Raw genomic sequence first — 20,995 nt, 5'->3', positions numbered from 1 at the left:
TTAATGCTGAAAGGTACATACAGGTTTTGGAGCAACGTTACCTTGGACGCCCCTGCTTATTTCAGCAAGACAATGCCAATCCACGTATGACAACAGCGTGGCTTCAGAGTAAAAAAGTGCGGGTACTAAACTGGACTGCCTGTAGTCCAGACCTGTCTCCCATTAACAATGTGTGACGCAATATAAAGCCTAAAATACCACAACTATTGAACAACTTAAGCTGTACATCAAGCAAGAATGGGAAATAATTCCACCTGAAAAGCTTTAAAAATTGGTCTCCTTAGTTCCCAAACGTTTATTGAGTGTTGTTAAAAGGAAAGGCCATGTAACGCAGTGGTAAAAATGCTTCTGTGCCAACATTTTTGCAATGTGTTGCTGCCATTAAATTATAAGTTAATGATTATTTGCAAAAAACAAATTACGTTTCTCAGTTTGGACATTAAACATCTTGTCTTTGCAGTCTATTCAATTGAATATAAGTTGAAAAGGATTTGCAAATCATTGTATTCTGTTTTTATTTACGAATTCACAACGTGCCAACTTCACTGGTTTTGGGTTTTGTACAACTTAAAATACAATGTTAATGTTTTTTTTACCTATGTGCACAGGAGCACACTGTTCAACATGATAGCACAACTGACAGAGGACCAACAACCAAGCTTTCCAACTACTCTCAGGTCCAGAGCTGTGTCGGAGAACTCCAACGTCAAGTTCTACTGCGTGGTTACAGGTCGGCATTGCTATCTCTTTGCGTGAGGTCTATTATTTAAAAGTAAAAGACAATAGTAGTGAGGCCCATTCTGAAAAATATTTGATTTATCTGAATCTTTAATTTAGTGCATTTTTTGCACTATACATACAGTAGGAATTCTCGCCAAAAATATAGTGAGCATAAAGGAAGCAGAAAATGGCAAAAAATAACTTATCCCTGAAAAAAAAAGTAATTATTTATCTCATTGTTATACTCAAATTGAGAACATTTGTTAAAAAAAAAAAAAAAATATATATATATATATATATATATATATATATATATATATATATATATATATATATATATATATATATATATATATATGTATATATATATAGACATATACATATTATAATACATGATTAACTTTAGTTTTTTCTGTACTATTTTAACATAGATTTCACAAAAATAAGAATTACACAATATAATTATTAGTCATTATATTCATGCATATTCTACAAAAATATTTAATATAGAAATGATTCTAAACATGTACAAAAATAAAATGTGTTTTAATGCAAAATATGTATGATATGACTTAATCTAAAAAATGGTGCTTTTTGTCTTTCAGGATATCCTATCCCTCAAGTCACTTGGTATAAAGATGACAAGCAGCTGGACAGATTGTGTGGACTCCCAAAATATGAAATATTTCGCAATGGACAAAACCACTCCCTGCATATTTACAAGTATGTATACTCTGAAGGTTTTAGTCGTACTGAAGCAAAGTTTAATTGGAATATTTTCAACATACTTACTGAACAAACTGGGCTGCGACAACTCAGTTATTCTGAAACAATAAAACAACTCTTTAAATAGTTCAGTTCAGTTCCAGTTTATTTCGAACATGCATACAATACAATGCATCACACGATTCCCAGTTGTTTCATTACAGCACGTCCGAAAAGGAGTAGGACGAAGCAGAACTTATTTAATCCTACCCCTTTTCATACCATAGCAATTTTATCCAGTTTCCTTGTTGTCTGTAACAGAACAGTGAACAAATAAATAATATACCATAGTAACCATAGTAAATAATCTTTGTCTCAATAAAAAAGGAAAAAAAAGGGTTCAAGATGTTCATCATAATTCTTGTTCTGTGTACTTTGTGAACACTTGTAGTTTGAACAGTCTCTTAAACTGAATCATATTGGTGCTTTGTTTGATTTATTTGGTTAATCCGTTCCAAAATGTAATTCCCCATACAGATAAGCTAAAAGTTTTAAGTGTTGTACGAGCATACACATGTTTTAAATGAGATTTTTCTCTAAGGTTATGTTTCTCCTCTTTTGTTGAGAAGAATTGTTGTACATTCTTGGGTAGCAGGTTATAGTTTGCTTTGTACATAATTTTAGCTGTTTGCAAATGCACCAAATCGATGAATTTCAATAATTGTGATTTAATAAATAAAGGGTTTGTATGTTCCAACATTATGTATTATTCTAATTGATCTTTTTTGTAACACAGATAGTGAATGAAGCGCACATTTGTAGTATTATCCTCATATTTCTACACAATAACTGAGATATCGTAGCACTAGTGAGCAGTAGAGAATATGAAGTGATTTTTGGTCTACAACATGTTTTGCTTTATTCATTATTGATGTGTTTCTTGCTACTTTATGTTGTATATTTTGTATTGTATATTTTTAATTAAACTCTAAAGGTAAAGGATGATACAATTGAGAACATTTGTGTATTTTAGGCACAGTTTGAGCCTGATCTACTAAGATACAAACTATAAAATTGTGTGTGCTATTAGTGGGCGTATTGTGTGTGATTTACTAAGACTGCCCTATTTCGAAATTCATCAAAGGTGCCCTTTAAGTGGACTTTAACTCATTTGGAATAAGCAATGTCTTAATTTAATACACTTGAGTGACTGTATTTTAATTTGAATTTGATTTGAGTGAATTAACGAGGGTTTACAGTGTGGTCTTGTCCTTGCAGCTGCACCGTGGACGATGCTGCCATGTACCAGGCTTCAGCCAGTAACAGTAAAGGCATCGTGTCCTGCGCTGGGGTTCTGGAGGTGGGTGTTATGGGCGAGTTCGAGATCCACCAGCGCTACTTTGCCAAGCTCAAGCAGAAAGCAGAGAACAGAAGCAAGGAAATTGAAGGCAAGGAGAACCAAGAGCCACTGCGGACCGTCAGCCCGGAACGCTGGCAGAGGAAGCGGCGCTCCAGCATGGAGGCTTTCCTGAGCACGCCCAGTTCCACAGAGGACGAGGGCAGCAACGAGGAGGGCGGACAATCTGTGACTTTGGAGTCAGAGGTGAGGTTGGAGGAGCACACAGAGGGGCTTGTGGAGGAAAAGACAAGCCCTATGATTTCTTCCAAAACAAATGGTCAGGTCAGTCAGGAAAATGGAAGTGTCGGTGGTAAGAGTCCTTTTGTCAAGAAGAAGATTAGGATTTCCAGCAGTGCAAATATGGAGCGAGCTGAGAGGATGTCTAAAGAGGAGATGGAAGTGGAAAGTTACATCCCTCCATTCCTGCCTGACAGGGCAGAACGTGGGAAGTATCCAAGCAATGGAAGTTCGGAGGAGCCGGTGAGGCCTCCTCTGGAACTTTCCGAAGGAAGAGTAAAGAAAGAGAAGGCAAGTGACATTAAAGCCAAAGAAAAAGTCTCAGAGAAGAAGACTCAAAGTCCTCACATGACCTCCAGACTGAAAAGTGCACCTCCAAGCAGAGTTATGGAGGACCCGAGAAGAACAAATAAAGTTCCAATCATGGCTGAGAAGGCTGACACTTCCACACATGCAGATCATGGATCAGTGCACCTGGTCTCTCCAAGCCAGACCGCTTTACCAGGGAAACCCCCCCAGCAGACTGCAGCTCAGCCCCCCAAAAAGGAAACAAAGCTGTCTCCGGGGACTGCGTCTGTGCCGAGTGAGGTGAGCTTTTTTTTCCCATGAGCTCATTGCGGGGCTTTGTGTCGTAACCTGCTGCTATTTATAGCTACAACAATGTGTCACTGGAGCTTCACGACAGGCGTGTGTTTACACATGCAGCATGTTGGCAATGGCTTCAAAAGTCCATGGAATGAAAACTAGTCATTAACCTTTTTATGAGGTAAACTTGTATGAATCACACTCAGAGCTTCTGTAAAGATAGGAACCTGCGGGCCTTTTATGTGTTTCTTGTGACACCATTATTATCGCTATGTCCCCGATGAGGCCTAAACTCAGCTGCATCAACAGTGTTTTGATTGACATTGTCAGGGTGGTATTAATATAACAATATGTAGAACTGCACTGAATCATACAGAGTATGATAATATGCATGTGTCCGTAAAAACATGTTGTGTCTCTGTCAAATGTATTTAATACAAAGCAAATTAGGTTGTAAATTAGTTATGAATCAAATTGTCACAATTTAAAAATATTATCAAAGGACCAAAGTTCAAAAACTAATTCTCTTATTGTATTTTTTGCTCCTGAAAATGAATCTGGCAGTCATTTCTTATAATACCAATCAGTTGTAGAGATTAATGGGTAGATAACTAACTGTACATGGAACGTTCTATTTCCATCGCCAGACTCGATATGTCGCCCTCTCTTGGTGTGACATCATCTACAGAACTCGGGCCCATTTCCCCGCATAGACAGTGTGGATAAAGGCATATAAAACTATTATTTTGGTCACTTACCTCCCTGCTTGGCACTCAGCATCAAGAGTTGGAATTGGGGGTTTAATCACCAAAAATTAACTAAAAAAAAAAAAATACAAAAATAAAATGGCCACCGGATATGATGTATACTTCCTGTTTAAGGTTTAGGTCCGGTCATAAAACAACCCCCACATCCCCCGGTGGTCCCCCTTTTTTGGTGGGCCTAAATCTTCTTACATAAATTGGTGATCACATTAAGATGACACTGTCACACAAAAAGGTGATTAAAGTGAGATTCAATGCTTTAGTAAAAATGTTAGTTCAGTGATACACCTACCATACCATACACATTCCATACCATACCATACACATACCACACAAACTGTGGTATGTGTACCACTAGTGGTATGCGGGCTTCATCTTGTGGTACTCCAAATAATCACTTGATTAAAATACAGTGTTTTATTCTGCTACGTTCAAACACAGTGTTACTGTTCAAAGTGTGCAATGTTACAGTGGCCAAAATAGTCATATACTTGTTTAATAAAACCTATGCCTTGTTTTTAATGAATACTTAGCCTTACTACGCTTTTGTATTGATCATGATGGTGGTACTGGAGAGCCATTTTTTTCTAAGGTGGTACTTGATGAAAAAGTTTGATAACTACTGCATTAGATAGTCAAAGGTTAGACGTTAACAGTCTTAACAGTTTTATGAGCATAGAATAAGAAAATGTAAACAAAAAAAAATAAAATTTGGTGCATATAAATTGTAACAACTCAATAACAATAATCTTAGAAATATTTATGTTGTAAACTGTAACATTTGCACTACTCCTGTAGCAAATAGTGTAAAAATACACACATGTAACACAATGTAAAAAACAATCGAAACAAGGAATAGATCGATACGTTTATTGTTGCAATTATCAGTCAAATGTTCCTGCTGCAGTGGGATTGCGAGTGCCTATTAGACAGGCTTATGCAATGCTGTGCACTGCTACTGTCATCAGTGAGACAAAACAGTGCTCAGACCAAGTGCCTCTTAAAATGACTCACATGCCATTGCAGCTACACATAAACGCAAAATAGCATCGTAACGTGTTCAAAGGTCTTAGCCTGCCTCATTTGATTTGGTGGAAGCAAATAAATAGTCATGTTTTTAGCTATACTGTATATATTCTAGATGCATTTTTATAATAATTGATTGTATTGAAATGCATGATTTTAAAATGTGTGTTCTGAAATGAACAAAGAGTGAAGATAATCCAGGCTAGTTTATCTCATCTTTTACGGAATGTCATGTGACACATGGAGAAGAACCTCTCTGGCTAATTATAAAAGCTCATGCACAGACGTTGATGTGGATTTGACACTGGCTGGTCTCAACTCATTGAAGTGACATACTGAACTCAACCACACTGCTGTAACATAACAGTATCAAGTTGTATACTTAGGTGGCGACTTGTCCAGGGTGTACCCCTCCTTCCGCCCAATTGTAGCTGAGATAGGCTCCAGCGCCCCCCGCGACCCCGAAGGGAATAAGCGGTAGAAAATGGATGGATGGATGGAAGTTGTATACTTACACAAGCAATAGTTTTAATATAATAATACATTTTATAATAGGTCAGAAGGAGAGGGTTTATTTTTGCACATTGTGACCATACTGAGCCTATAGCAGTGATTCTCACGCTAAGCTAATATAAACTTAAGTTACATTTGTCTACTTTTACATGGAAGAGAATGGAACTTTATTGTCATTGCACTTAAAAAGTACAACAAAACTTGTTTTCAGTACAACCCGTCCAAGAACAGAAGATCGATGGGTCACCACCAAGCGGCGCCTTGTAAATAGCAACCAAGGAACCCAACTGTTCAGTCTATTATAAAAAACTTTAGTTTCCAAAAAGTATTTTCTTGAGTTTAAAGATTGGCACCGAATTTGGTACTTTTATTGGTACCAACCAAATTCTGTTGGTACTAGAGGGTATCGATTCATGTCAAATCAAACAGTGCCATATTTCAATACAGTTGTTGCAAATGACGTCACGTTCAGTTGGCGGCTCAAACACTTGGCAAGTAAACAAGCACTCATAGTAGCGGACGCAGCTTGACTGCCACGAGGTAATGTTGCAATTTTTAATTCCAATAAAGAAACTATGTTTGCGTTAAATATATAATACTTGCAAATCAGACTCAGAAGTGCCAGTCAACAAGATATAACTACTAGACAGCACAGTTGTCATTATCATCTCACTGTTTAATGTTAAAAAAAACCAACATATTTTTTAATATTAAAAAATTAATTATTATTTAACACATAAACACACGTAAAAGTTCTGAAAATTGGTACTGCTCAGTACCCTTGGGAATCAGTACCGTATTAGTGCCCATCCCTACTTTAGTTGTTTTACGCCGATTTCATGTCTCCTACCATGTAAAGTTTTGTAGTTTTGTTTCCTAAAACTTACCTTTGTTTTGCAGTTGGTAAAATATATTTTCAGATCCAAAAAAGTTTTTGTTTTTGTAATTGTGTTCATATATAAACTAGCACATGAGTACTGTATTGTAAAATGTACATACAAACAAAGCCTTAAACTTATACAAATACACATTGGCATGGTCATATAAATGTGCATATAAATGTTACTTACTTACTTACACTAGTTCGGTGGTACAAGTCACATCCTAATCATCGTAATTCTTATCTGAATGACTTCGCTAAATTTTCTCTTAGTTGTACTTTTGTAACTTCGACAATTTGTACAAACAAGTCTTAAAAATACTCTTTCAGATAAACGCCTCCAAATGTCTGCAGCTGAGTTCGTAAACTATTTAGGAAAATAAGTTACATTTGTGTCTTTTATCTTATCTCAAGTTTCCCAAGGTATCTCCAGTGGGTTTTTTTTTTCCTGTTTCTGGTTACACTGTTGCTGTTGTTAGAATTACAATATTTGTATCCATGTCCAGCATAGCCAGGGATAGAGTATCATTAGTATTTACAGCCTGGAAACCTCTGCTTGCATTGTCTTTCAAGGTTACACGAGCCCGCACTAGGATGAGTGGGAATGTTGCCCCTGTCAACCCAGAGCCTCCACCTGACCGGCGTTCGGTAGGCGTACAACCAAAACGGAAGGTTTCAGCCACAATAAAAGACCGCCTGACAAATTTTATCACACCTATTGTTGAGCCAAAGCAGGACACAAGGCATCTTTCCACTGGATCAAAGAAAAGCCTTTTTGCACGTCCTCAGAAGACGGCTCTCATTTCATCTGCAGGCCAGAAAAGCCAGAATGGCTTAGTTGTGAAATCTGTACAAGGAATAAAAGGTAATGAGAAGGTAGAAGGAAATGATCTTCGCAAGTCAGTGGTGCTGGGTTCATCGTCTTCTTCAGGCAAGATTCAACGAGCTGAAGACACCATAGATAAAGTCGACAAAGCCTCCAATGTTTGTGCGTCTAAGGGAAAGAAGACCGAGTCTAGTTTAAAGCCCAATACTGAATTACAGACTAATGAACCGACTAAAACTGAGACTGTTGCCCCACGTTCCAAAGAACATCCAAACTCTCATGAGCAGCAACCCGAAGGCTTCCAAGAAATCTCCAAACCTGTGACCAGAATCGTATCTGTCGCAGAGATTTTAAGAGCCCAAATAAGGGCGCTGGAGTTGGAGCTAGCAAGTCTGACAAATGCTGAAGACCAAAGCATAACAAATTATGACAACAAATGTGAATCTCAAGTTCAGAAGTCAGAACCAGAAAGCCTTCTGGAGAGTATTGTGGGTAGAACATATCTGAGAGAACATTTTGTAAAGCCAAATAATGACAGCAAGAGTAACACTCAAGATGCAATTTCGACAAGTTTTCAAAAAGATCCGAGTCCGTCTGTCCCCGCCCTGCTTGACAAAGAAGACAATCAAGGTTTCTTGAACACGCCCCATGTAGGTTATTTACCTTCTATTTCAATAAATCCCAAAGAGGAGGCAACCCAAAAACCTGCATTAAGAGCCACAGATGATGGGAATGAAAGGAAAGATATGGGGCTCAATAGAAAGATGATCCCAGAAATTAAACTCACCAATGAAACTCAACACTCTTCTCAAACAGTTGTAGATCAAGACACAATAGAAGATCCTAATCCAACCATTTGTTCACAAGAGGTGCAGATGTTTGCCGATAAATGTGTCCTTGATACAGTCACACAAGAAAACCTTTGTCTCCAAAAAAGCCAGTCCTTGGTTAAAGACGTTTTTGGGAGTGCGTTTGTACGCAATTCAAATCCTGAAGCCAGTATGTTATTGAGGAAACGAGACTGTGACTCTCCTTCGCCTTCTGCCACCCCACAAGAGCAAGCGTTAGGGGCCCGCCGCAAAATTCTTACCTCTAAGGCCACACGAGCAGAGAGCACAGAGACTAATTTACAACCTGATCACCAACCTGAGAAACAAGAGATGTATCTGCCAGACAGCAACGTTTCCACAATCCTGTCGTCTCCAGACTCTGCGGGGCAGTCACCTCTTCTACAACCCAAAGACGAGAGGACTTCTCCTGCAGAGAAGTCGCCACTGTTGTATTTCCCAGACAGCAACGTTTCCACAAGTCCTGTGACTATCCTGTCGTCTCCAGACTCTGCGCAACAGTCACCTCTTCTACAACCCAAAGACGAGAGGACTTCTCCTGTAGAGAATAAATCGCCAATGTTGTCGTTCCCAGACAGCAGTGTTTCCACAAGTCCTGTGACTATCCTGTCGTCTCCAGACTCTGCGCAACAGTCACCTCTTCTACAACCCAAAGACAAGAGGACTTCTCCTGTAGAGAAGTCGCCACTGCTGTCTTTGCAAGACAGCAACGTTTCCACAAGTCCTGTGACAATCCTGTTGTCTCCAGACTGTGCGGGGCAGTCACCTCTTCTACAACCTAAAGACGAGAGGACTTCTCCTGTAGAGAAGAAGTCGCCACTGTTGTTTTTCCCAGACAGCAACGTTTCCACAAGTCCTGTAACTATCCTGTCGTCTCCAGACTCTGCGCAAAAGTCACCTCTTCTACAACCCAAAGACGAGAGGACTTCTCCTGTAGAGAAGAAGTCGACACTGCCAGACAGCAACGTTTTCACAAGTCCTGTGACAATCCTGTCGTCTGCAGACTCTGCGGGGCAGTCACCTCTTCTACAACCCAAAGACGAGAGGACTTCTCCTATAGCGAAAAAGTCGCCACTGCTGTCTTTCCCAGACAGCAATGTTTCCACAAGTCCTGTGACTATCCTGTTGTCCCCAGACTCTGTGCAAAAGTCACCTCTTCTACAAGCCAAAGACGAGAGGACTTCTCCTGTAGAGAAGAAGTCGCCACTGTTGTCTTTGCCAGACAGCAACGTTTCCACAAGTCCTGTGACAATCCTGTCGTCTCCAGACTCTGCGGGGCAGTCACCTCGTCTACAACCCAAAGACGAGAGGACTTCTTCTGTAGAGAAGAAGTCGCCACTGCTGTCTTTGCCAGACAGCAACGTTTCCACAAGTCCTGTGACTATCCTTTTGTCTCCAGACTCTGCGCAACAGTCACCTCTTCTACAAGCCAAAGACGAGAAGACTTCTCCTGTAGAGAAGTCGCCACTTATGTCTTTGCCAGACAGCAACGTTTCCACAAGTCCTGTGACAATTCTTTCGTCTCCAGACTCTGCGCAACAGTCACCTCTTGAACAGCCCAAGGATGAGCAGACTTATCCTTTAGAGAAGAAGTCACCACTGCTGGCTAGGAAGAAGATGACAACGCCATTGAGCCAAACACCCAATGAGGAACTCCAAAGTGACAAAAGTGAGAAGCCCAAACCTGACCCATGCAAAGGTAAAATAAATAACATTTACAAAGGGTGCATATACAAATATTTTGAATCAGTTTTATAGTGGCATGGTGGAGGAGTAGTTAGCAGATTTTTATCCAGGTGTTCTGGTTCCCAAATTAACTAAAAAGTTAAAACAACTTGAGATTATTTTCCGGTCAACTTCCTCTAACAAGCTCTGGATTCCCAGAGCACCAGACGGTAACTGCACACCATGAGATGGGTTAATGCAGACACCAGATTTAATTGTACGTGTGACGAGTAAATACCCTTTAAAGAGACAATCTTTAGAACTTATCACAATACGGACTGTTTGCTCAAATCAGCACACAATCATGTTAAATATCTTCATAGCCCCATTTCTACCAAGTATTATGGTTTGGTTTCTACCTAATGCAAATTTATGGCGCATTTCCATTGTAAAAGATTACAACCAAAACTACCATATAACTATTGGTCTTGGGCATGTTTGCCAACACGTCCTAAAATAATGTATCACTGCTACTTTCATGACTTTGTCGGTTGTTTTAGGTTGTTTGGTTTATTTCTATTACACAAGCTATTACACAATACGTAATAATGAGCACGATGCATCCATGTTGAGCACTTGTGCATGTGCTTGTGCCGGGGCCCTCCTCTTCCAAGCATTCTGGTTCCAGATGAGAATGTTGTGTTTGAACCTGGATCGATGCGTTCACACTTGCCAAACGAACCAAGCGTGAGTGCGCTCTTACACACTGTCCTGCAGCTACGATGTTTAACGTGAGCCTAGTTGAAACTCAAGCCAGATCAGGCAGGCCCTCCATTTTACAAAAGTTTAACCAATGCAAGCAAAATAATGCGTGGCCTTACAACTTCCACGCATACTTTGGCTAATCAACGTCATTTGAGCCAATCAAATTTGTCTCTGAGCCCAAAACTCATGTTTGTTTCTTGTGTAGAAGAAAAGAAGCATGATCAGCAACGTCGAACAATATATCAACTCTTTATTGATCAATCCGCACGATTGAAGTAGCTCAAACCTACTCCCGGTTCCCAGTCTACAGCGCTACAGCCTTTTGGGTAATGTAGAATTGAAATATTTAGGAGCACACCAACGTCCTTACTTTCTAGTTTACATGTTTATATGCATTTATTTAGCCATTATTTATCCAGGGTAAGGTAATTAAGAACATATTCTAATTTGCAATGCTGACCGGCTGTTGAAGTGTGATGATAATCTCTCATTGTCTCTCATTTACCAACAAAAATTAGTGCTATAAATTGCTCTCAACAGCTCACAAATGCTCTTAACGTGTGGGGGCAAATGTGTTGGAACATAAATGAAGGTTTAAGACGGACAAACACTTTTCAACAGTAAAATAAACATGGAGAATATCTGCAACTTGTGCACAACAGAGCAGACAGACAGCGGACAATAAGGAAGCCTTTGGCTATGTCTTTTTTTTATGATTATAATTTATTACTATTATTATTGATATTAGTTAGAATCAATTAAACTGTACAATCATTTGATAATAAGCTCTAAATATGTGTTTTTACTGCCATCAGTAAACTTTTAAGTCAGTGTGGTACAAAACGAGTAAAACATCAATACAAAAAACTGTTTTCCCATTTTAGTTGCAATCCTGTGCTAATTTAGGTTAAGGTTACAAGGAACACCTAAAATATTGATAACAAATTTATAAAAGTCAAAACAACTTTTGTAGCAATTTTCTGAAAAGCTGCAGCTACAATCACAAAAAAAACCTGCAAAATCTTAAAGGGTCTGATCATGGTTTTCCCGAACCAAAATGTGCTACTTGGTGGAAACAAGGGTTACTCTTGGATTGTTCATCAAAGACCTTCCACAAACCAGTTGCTATGTTGTTATGGTCATGTATCTACTTTCCAGCCCCTCAAGTTATCCGTAAAATCCGAAGTGAAAGGTTTGCGGACGCATCGGGACACCTGAAACTATGGTGCCAGTTCTTCAACATTCTCAGCGACTCTACAATTACTTGGTACAAGAATCAAGCGGAGATTGCTCGGATCAAAAGAAAGTAAGTTCTGAACGTGACTTTTTACGACTACCGGTAGTAAATCAGTCCTCTGGAATATTGCTTTTCTTTTTTTTTTTCCCAGTGAGGCGGACGAGAGTCAGGTCAATCTGGCAGTCGTTCAAGCGTCAAGTAAAGACTCTGGTGTTTACAAATGCACGATCACTAACGATTACGGGAGCGACTCAACTGACTTTCTGCTTGGTCCAGACAGTATGTGCTCATTTTGCAACTATAAAGCATTTTATTTAGCTGCAACTATTCTTACAATACAGTCTCTACTTTTGTCGTAGTTCTGGCTGGAATTTCTCTGCGCGAGGACCCTGGAGGTAAGCTGTTATTCTTGAATCTAGCTGAACGTTTTAAAAGCCTATCCTAATAATTTTCCTCCCTCGTCAAGTTGGAGAAGAAATTGAAATGACGCCACAGGTGTTCAGTAAGGGCGTGGCTGACTGTGGCATCTGGGGCAGCAAGTTGTTTGGCCGCGTAATGGTGCAGAAACCCTGTATCTCCGAAGGCTGCACCCACAAAGTCTGGAGGGCTAAGGTCATTTATGGCTTGGAGCCCTTGTTTGAGTCCGGAAACACATGTGTCATCAAAACCAGCCGCCATGTTGCTTATGGTGGCAGGGAGGAGCACAGCCTCATAGACAGGAACATGGACTTAGTCAAGCTGGTGGGCAAGAGAAACTGTCAAAATTGGATATTTTCTTTTTTAATTCTAACAGGCTCTTTTCCATTTGTTTGCGTGCAGGAGTGTAAAATTCAAAATCTGGCTCGGGAATACTGCAAAATCTTCTCTGCAGAGGCGAGAGTTATTGAAAACTTTGGACCCCCTCTTGAGTGAGTTTGAATATTGACTTTCCATAATTCACTCAAGCTATCAACACCATGTTTCCAGTTCGGTTTGGATTGGTCACCATGATCATACCATAGGGATGTTGGTAGCGGTATGAACTACATAACTAGTGAATTGAACATTGATGACATTTTCAATAAATAAGCGTTACTTTTATACATTGCACAAGACATGTCAGGATGCAAACTTGACAGCGGCTCAAGCACTTGCCGCATTCAAAGCAGACTGCATCTAGGTAGTGTTGCAAGTTTCCATGCCAACAAAGCAAGCATGCCTGATACAACATATTTAAAAGTAAGGCTGCACTTTTCAAAATGCGCTATCTTGATGCTAATTTACATTAGGTATGCCATACATATGCTACTAATTAGCATTAGCAATTTTACATGACTTCAACACCTCTAAATCCGGTAATCAAAACTTCAACTAAGGCCCCTTCTACACTAAGCCGGCTAAGGTTATACAGACTATATCCCACCTAACCTTATCCCTGTCCACATACACACAATGCCGTCGTTTAAGACCCCTCCCCCATCTTTCCGCCGCCTAGTATGCGCGGAAAATGCACACGTCATAGTCACCTCCAGTGTTGCAAGTTCTTTAATTAAATTTAACTTATCTGAACAATATCCAGTATTGTGGTATTTCAATTAACTGGAATCCGGGTGTTTTACAACAATCAATCTCTGATATCAATAACTAATACAGTCTGCTTTGCCAGTCCAAATGCATTCGCTGTTTTCCGTAGTCTTCCGTCGTCGGCCCGCATTCTCGTTGTCTCTCCTCGGACAAATGGACAAAGTTTTTCAGGAAGTGGGATCACAGCTAACCTGGACATTCGAAAGTTCTCTTGCCATTCCTCTGGCACAGCACACTTGTTGACAAACATATCCCACCAGGCTGCCGTTCTTCCAGGCCTTATCCAAAACCCTCGCTCAACATTGCTATGTTGCCGTCTGAGATGTGTTGTATCTGAAATAGCTGCAATCGCACGTTTCCTTCTCTTAAGGTGTTCATGTGTGATTTCCACAAGTGTCTGTGCATGTACAAACCCTGTTTCCATATGAGTTGGGAAATTGTGTTGGATGTAAATATAAACGGAATACAATTATTTGCAAATCATTTTCAACCCATATTCAGTTGAATATGCTACAAAGACAACATATTTGATGTTCAAACTGATAAACTTTTTTTTGTTGCAAATAATCATTAACGTTAGAATTTGATGCCAGCAACATGTGACAAAGAAGTTGGGAAAGGTGGCAATAAATACTGATAAAAATGAGGAATGCTCTTATTTGGAACATTCCACAGGTGTGCAGCCTACTTGGGAACAGGTGGCTGCCATGATTGGGTATAAAAACAGCTTCCCAAAAAATGCTCAGTCTTTCACAAGAAAGGACGGGGCGAGGTACACTCCTTTGTCCACAACTGCGTGAGTAAATAGTGAAACAGTTTAAGAACAACGTTTCTCAAAGTGCAATTGCAAGAAATGTAGGAATTTCAACATCTACGGTCCATAATATCATCAAAAGGTTCAGAGAATCTGGAGAAATCACTCCACGTAAGCAGCATGGCCGGAAACCAACATTGAATGACCGTGACCTTCGATCCCTCAGACGGCACTGTATCAAAAACTAACATCAATCTCTAAAGGATATCACCACATGGGCTCAGGAACACTTCAGAAAACCACTGTCACTAAATACAGTTTGTCGCTACATCTGTAAGTGCAAGTTAAAGCTCTACTATACAAAGCCATTTATCAACAACATCCAGATACGCCGCCGGCTTCTCTGGGCCCGAGATCATCTAAGATGGACTGATGCAAAGTGGAAAAGTGTTCTGTGGTCTGAGGAGTCCACATTTCAAATTGTTTTTGGAAATATTCGACATCGTGTCATCCGGAGCAAAGGGGAAGCGAACCATCCAGACTGTTATCGACGCAAAGTTCAAAAGCCAGCATCTGTGATGCATCTGCTTATTTCAGTAAGACAATGCCAAGCCACATTCAGCACGTGATACAACAGCGTGGCTTCGTAAAAAAAGAGTGCGGGTACTTTCCTGGTCCGCCTTCAGTCCAGACCTGTCTCCCATCGAAAATGTGTGCCGCATTATGAAGCGTAAAATACGACAGCGGAGACCCCGAACTGTTGAACGACTGAAGCTCTACATAAAACAAGAATGGGAAAGAATTCCACTTTCAAATCTTCAACAATTAGTTTCCTCAGTTCCCAATCGTTTATTGAGTGTTGTTAAAAGAAAAGGTGATGTAACACAGTGGTGAACATGCCCTTTCCCAACTACTTTGGCACGTGTTGCAGCCATGAAATTCTAAGTTAAATATTATTTGCAAAAAAAAAAGAAAGTTTATGAGTTTGAACATCAAATATATTGTCTTTGTAGTGCATTCAATTGAATATGGGTTGAAAAGGATTTGCAAATCATTGTATTCCGTTTATATTTACATCTAACACAATTTCCCAACTCATATGGAAACAGGGTTTGTAGAAGGAGAAACACGGGCATGTCTGGATGACTCGCCTCCATCTTTCTAGTGGTTACCTCAGAGTTACGAAACCACCTGGTTGTGACGCATTCTTTCTGGCGTCACTTCCTGTGTGGAGCGCGGTCTTTCTGACTTCACTTCCTCTCTGAAGTCAGTTTGTAAACGATCAATGTGTCAATACAAAGCTAAGAGCCGGAGATTCAAGAAATACACGCTGCACTTACCCGTGTAAAAAATTATCCAAAGAGGGTTACCTTAAACTCTGGGTTAGTGTGGCTGACACGTGGCTTAGGCTAAATAATTATTCGTTTAATGTAGACAGGGCTTTAGATACTTGTTTCAATCAAACAGCTAGTGTGTGATAAGTACACTATTTACAGTATTAAACATTGTAGGTCTCAACAAAAGACAAGATTTTCACATTCAACTTAATGACAAAGATTACTTCCTGGCTACGGCAACACACCTTGAAAAAACTGAATTAAATGCATACTTGCAAATGAGACTGAGAACTGTAAGAAAATAATATTTAACAACTGAATAACACAGTTACTATTATCAGCCCTGTATTAAATGTTAGATTGAAATTATTGTATTATTTAACAAAGTAATATTTATTAACAAATGAATACACACAAAAGTACCAAAAATTGGCACTTGTATCAATACCATGTACTGGTAATTGGTACCGTATTGGTTCAAATGTGAAAAGTACCCATCAGAATGGCTCTTAGGATTTTTTATCTATTGACCAATCAATAAACAGCATGTTACTAAGCAGGCGTATCATACCATACCACATCACTGCGACCAATACCCGATCCAAAAACCTCTTAAAAAAATGGCACTGTACATATCAAATACTTTAGACCCCTTCATAACACAAAAAAAGCGTATTGTAACCAGGCCTGTACTGCTTGGTGGAAACCAATCTTATGAATTGTTTCAATGACTCTGTGCTAATCTCCGTCAAACTAGGGTAATCCCGGTCCACTTGATGTACCGGCCAGCCAACACGATCCCCTACGCCACGGCGGAAGCTGACCTGACAGGAGCGTATCAGAAATATGTCTTCCTGGACGATACAGGGAGGATGGAGAGGAGAACTGCGTCCGAAGTGGAGCTTAAGTGTTGTGCTCTGCAGCATTGGCTCTTTCAATGGACCAACGGCAATCTGCTCATCACCCGGCTAGAAGGTAAAACTAGGACCTTTTACTCCCAAATACAGATGTGTAATAATGACAAAGATTTTCACGGATTTAAAAAAAATTTTGGTAATTTAAGACTCCTTTGGTCTCCAAAACAATTTCATTTAATTCTTGGGGGTAACGATTCGATTCAGTATCGATTCTCGACTGAAAACGACTCTCGATTCAAAGTCAATACTTTTTTCTTTTTTTTTTTTTTTTTTTTTTTTTGTCCTGTCCAGCTTCTTAGGCAAATCATATAGTTGATGTAGATGCCCATGTCGGCTGTTCAGATTTACTTTTCAAAAGAGAAGTGTAGGATACTTCTCTTGTTGCCTTATTTGTATTTGACTTTATTAAATGTATTTCTATTATCATTTAGTGCAGCCGGGTCGGAGCAGGAGGGGATAGAAAGAGAAAAAAAAAAAGAAGACAGAGGGGGAAATTGTGGGGACAAGAGGGGGATTAGACAGAGAGACAAAAACAACAACAGCAAACAACAACAACAACAATAGAGCAACGTCAGCAAATACGACATGTACAAATATGATGGTAAAAGTAATAGCAAATAAGCAGTTAGCGAAAAATAAAAAATACAGAAATGACAATGAGCATTATTACACTACAAATGGATCAATACAAATACCAATAGAAATAGCGCTATTGATAATGAACAATACCAATAATTTACCTTTATTATCAACAATACAGTTGTTTAAATGCAACAATACATATACGTAATGATAACTTGAGATACGAAAGAATGCAGAAAAATGGAGGGGGAGAAAGAGAAGCAACCTACATTAACCTTGTAGATTGTTATAGTAACAATAGGTTAAGGCTTTGTCAGTGTGCCATGTGTTACACCCAGTTTACCCTAGGGCAACAACGTTAATATATGTTTGATGAAACGTGATTATGTGCATGAGTGTAAGTATGCATATGTACTTGTATATGTACAGAATGTGTATATGTGTTTGTACAATGAATGTATATGTACATAATGTGTATATGTGTTTGTACAGTGAATGTATATGTACAGTATGTGTATGTGTATGTTTGTATATTGAATGTGCGTGTGGATGTACGAACTTTAGGTATGTAAATATGTACTGTATTTGTGTATGTATGTGGGAGCGTAGGTACCTATGAATGTATGTGAGCATATGTGAATTTGTATGTACAATACATTCGACTCCCAGAGTGCGTGGGAGCCAGAGCACGGCCCCATCACCCCCGAGAGCCCAACCCACAAACAAAGAAAATAAAAAAAATAAAAACAAAGTCAATACTTTTTTTGATTGTTTTTTAATCGATTAAGAATCGTTGCATATAAGAATCGCAATTCATTCGAAAATGTTACATTTCCTTGCTCGATTTGACTCCTGCTCAGTAAAACCTTCTTAAGGCCAATTTCGTCCAACTCACTTAAAATCAGGGAGTTGTCAAATCTCGGCGACCTTTGTTAGTGATGTGATGTAGGGACAGAAATAAAGTTTATTTATGTGAAACAATTTCTTATACTTTTTCAATCAAATTTGAATTTAATTTTGATACATGTTTTGTACTGAAATGAATTCATAGGAAAATAATGTTAAATTTTAACCAGGGCTGCCCCAGGCTAAATTGGGACCTGAAGTAGAATTTTTTTGAAAGCACCCCTGCCTAATTCTTCCGCACATTTTATTTGATGTGAAACAATTTGTATACTTTTTGATTAATCAAACTTAGATTTAATTGGAGTCCTCAGCACCTACTCAGTGGCCTAGTGGTTAGAGTGTCCGTCCTGAGATCGGTAGGTTGGGAGTTCAAACCCCGGCCGAGTCATACCAAAGACTATAAAAATGGGACCCATTACCTCCCTGCTTGGCACTCAGCATCAAGGGTTGAAATTGGGGGTTAAATCACCAAAATGATTCCCGGGCGCAGCCACCGCTGCTGCCCACTGCTCCCCTCACCTCCCAGGGGGTGATCAAGGGTGATGGGTCAAATGCAGAGAATAATTTCTCCACACCTAGTGTGTGTGTGACAATCATTGGTACTTTAACTTTTAACTTTAACTTTAATTTTATTTGGAGCCTCCACCTCCCGATTACATATATATATATTTTTTTTTTTAAATTAGGTACTTTTTACTTTCTTTCATCAAACTCAAATTTATTTGCTGCATGTTTTGTACTAAAACTAATTCATGGAAAAACATTGTTCAATAATTATACATTTTTATTGCAAAATAACAATTTTAGCCAGGTCCTCCCCAGAATAAATTGAAATAGTTTAAAAAATATTTATACTTTTTTCAATCAAACTTGAATTTAATTTGATGCATGTTTATACTATTATAATATAGGAAAATATTGTTCAATTATATATATATATATATACACATACACATACATACATGCATATATATATATATACACATATATGCACACATATTTATATATATATATATATATATAAATATATATACATACTTACATACATATATACACACATACATATATATATATACACACATTATATATATATATATATATAAAGTATGTGTGTATATATATATATATGTATGTGTGTATATATGTATGTAAGTATGTATATATATACATATATACATACATATATATATACACACACACACACACACATATATACACATATATATATATACACACACATATTTATATATATATATATATATATGTGTATGTATGTACGTACGTATGTATATACACACATATAAATAATGTATATATAATATATACATATATAATGTATATGTATGTATATGTGTATATATATTTATACGTATATGTATCCATATATATATATATACATATATATATATGTGTGTGTATATATATGTGTATATATGTATGCATGTATATATGTATGTACATATATACACACATACTGTATAAATAATGTATACATATACTGTATGTACGTGTGTATATATACACACATATACATACAGTATATGTATATATATATATTTATATATATATACATACAAATACATACAGTATATATACATACATACATACATATATATATGTGTATGTATATATACACACACACACACATATATATATATATATATATATATATATAATGTGTGTGTGTGTGTATAATCCACACGTATATCAAAAAGCGGCCATAAATGTGTTTGTAATTGCTATGAAGTAGAAAAGGGGTAGAATTAAATAAGATCAGCTTCTTCCTACTACTTTTAGGAAATGTTGTAATATGTGTATGTCGTAACTGTTTGCATAGTCGAAATACACTTCAAGAACAAATAAATAAAGTTACATGTGCACATTTTTACTTTCGGCTGTGTCGCAACTTCCTGATTCACCTTGTCCTCTCGTCTGCCAACACTGCCATCTAGTGACACTTAGTTTGCAGATTTAGGTGAAGTTCAGGAACATTAAAGAAACAATATTATTGTGCAGGGGGCCACACGTATACTGTATATTTTCACTAATAAGTACAACAGCTGTTGAAAATACGCTCATTCTATTGTGCTTTTGTTTGTAGGTGTCGACGCAAAGCTCACCAACATTGGAATGGCAGTCAGATCCACAGGGTTAGTTCACGATCAATAACACTTCTTTGTCTTTCAGACTTATCAACATTGGTTTTGTGGTTTTGCAGACATCAAGGTCTGGCCATCGAGGGCAAGCCTCGAGTGTTTGAGCATTTTGTGTCGCAGCACCAGTGCAATTACTTCTGCGGGCTGCTGACCCTGAGGTCGCTGAAGCTTCTGGACTCGCTCACGGCGCCGCCTGCAAAGCCTAAAGGCTCCAGGAGTCCTTTACTGCAGCGTAAGAGTCAAGCTCCTGGCTCCTGCAGCCCCCAGGGTGGGAGGAAAGCAGGCAGCAGCCCCCTGCTGCCAAGGAAGGCCGAGCAAGACGGAAGAAAGACCCCCACTGGACAGAAGGTTGCTGATGCTGAAACTCATAGTTGAAGTTTCTCTAAAACCACGCCGTTCTTTCACTTCCTATTGTTTACTTCCAGCTTCCAATACTTTTGTCCACATAGTGTCAGTGTCAGTTCAGGGTTTTTATGTATTATTCAAAATTTAAACAGTAAACAACTCATTTTAGTCAAGTCATTAGCATAAAACAAGCAAGGTCACATGACAGGTCACATGACGCTGATGTTCAGCGACACACACACACACACACACACACACACACACA

The 20,995-nt window shown here is 38.6% G+C and overlaps 1 protein-coding gene across 2 annotated transcripts in view; it reads left to right on the top strand.

Moving 5' to 3' along the window:
* LOC133608835 (uncharacterized) overlaps nucleotides 1-20,995 on the top strand; it is a 33,756-nt gene extending 12,761 nt beyond the window's left edge. For both annotated transcript variants that reach the window (XM_061964410.2, XM_061964409.2), the window contains 12 exons: nucleotides 609-730; nucleotides 1,326-1,443; nucleotides 2,704-3,649; nucleotides 7,403-10,202; nucleotides 12,092-12,239; nucleotides 12,322-12,449; nucleotides 12,530-12,565; nucleotides 12,637-12,911; nucleotides 12,990-13,078; nucleotides 16,582-16,799; nucleotides 20,331-20,379; nucleotides 20,448-20,995. In XM_061964410.2, coding sequence (XP_061820394.2) covers nucleotides 609-730; nucleotides 1,326-1,443; nucleotides 2,704-3,649; nucleotides 7,403-10,202; nucleotides 12,092-12,239; nucleotides 12,322-12,449; nucleotides 12,530-12,565; nucleotides 12,637-12,911; nucleotides 12,990-13,078; nucleotides 16,582-16,799; nucleotides 20,331-20,379; nucleotides 20,448-20,760 — 5,242 coding nt within the window. In that variant the 3' untranslated portion in view covers nucleotides 20,761-20,995. The remainder of the gene's footprint in view (nucleotides 1-608; nucleotides 731-1,325; nucleotides 1,444-2,703; nucleotides 3,650-7,402; nucleotides 10,203-12,091; nucleotides 12,240-12,321; nucleotides 12,450-12,529; nucleotides 12,566-12,636; nucleotides 12,912-12,989; nucleotides 13,079-16,581; nucleotides 16,800-20,330; nucleotides 20,380-20,447) is intronic.

This window comes from Nerophis lumbriciformis, linkage group LG06 (assembly GCF_033978685.3).
Source record: "Nerophis lumbriciformis linkage group LG06, RoL_Nlum_v2.1, whole genome shotgun sequence".
Taxonomy (NCBI): domain Eukaryota; kingdom Metazoa; phylum Chordata; class Actinopteri; order Syngnathiformes; family Syngnathidae; genus Nerophis; species Nerophis lumbriciformis.
This window is presented reverse-complemented; position numbering and strand designations above follow the sequence as displayed.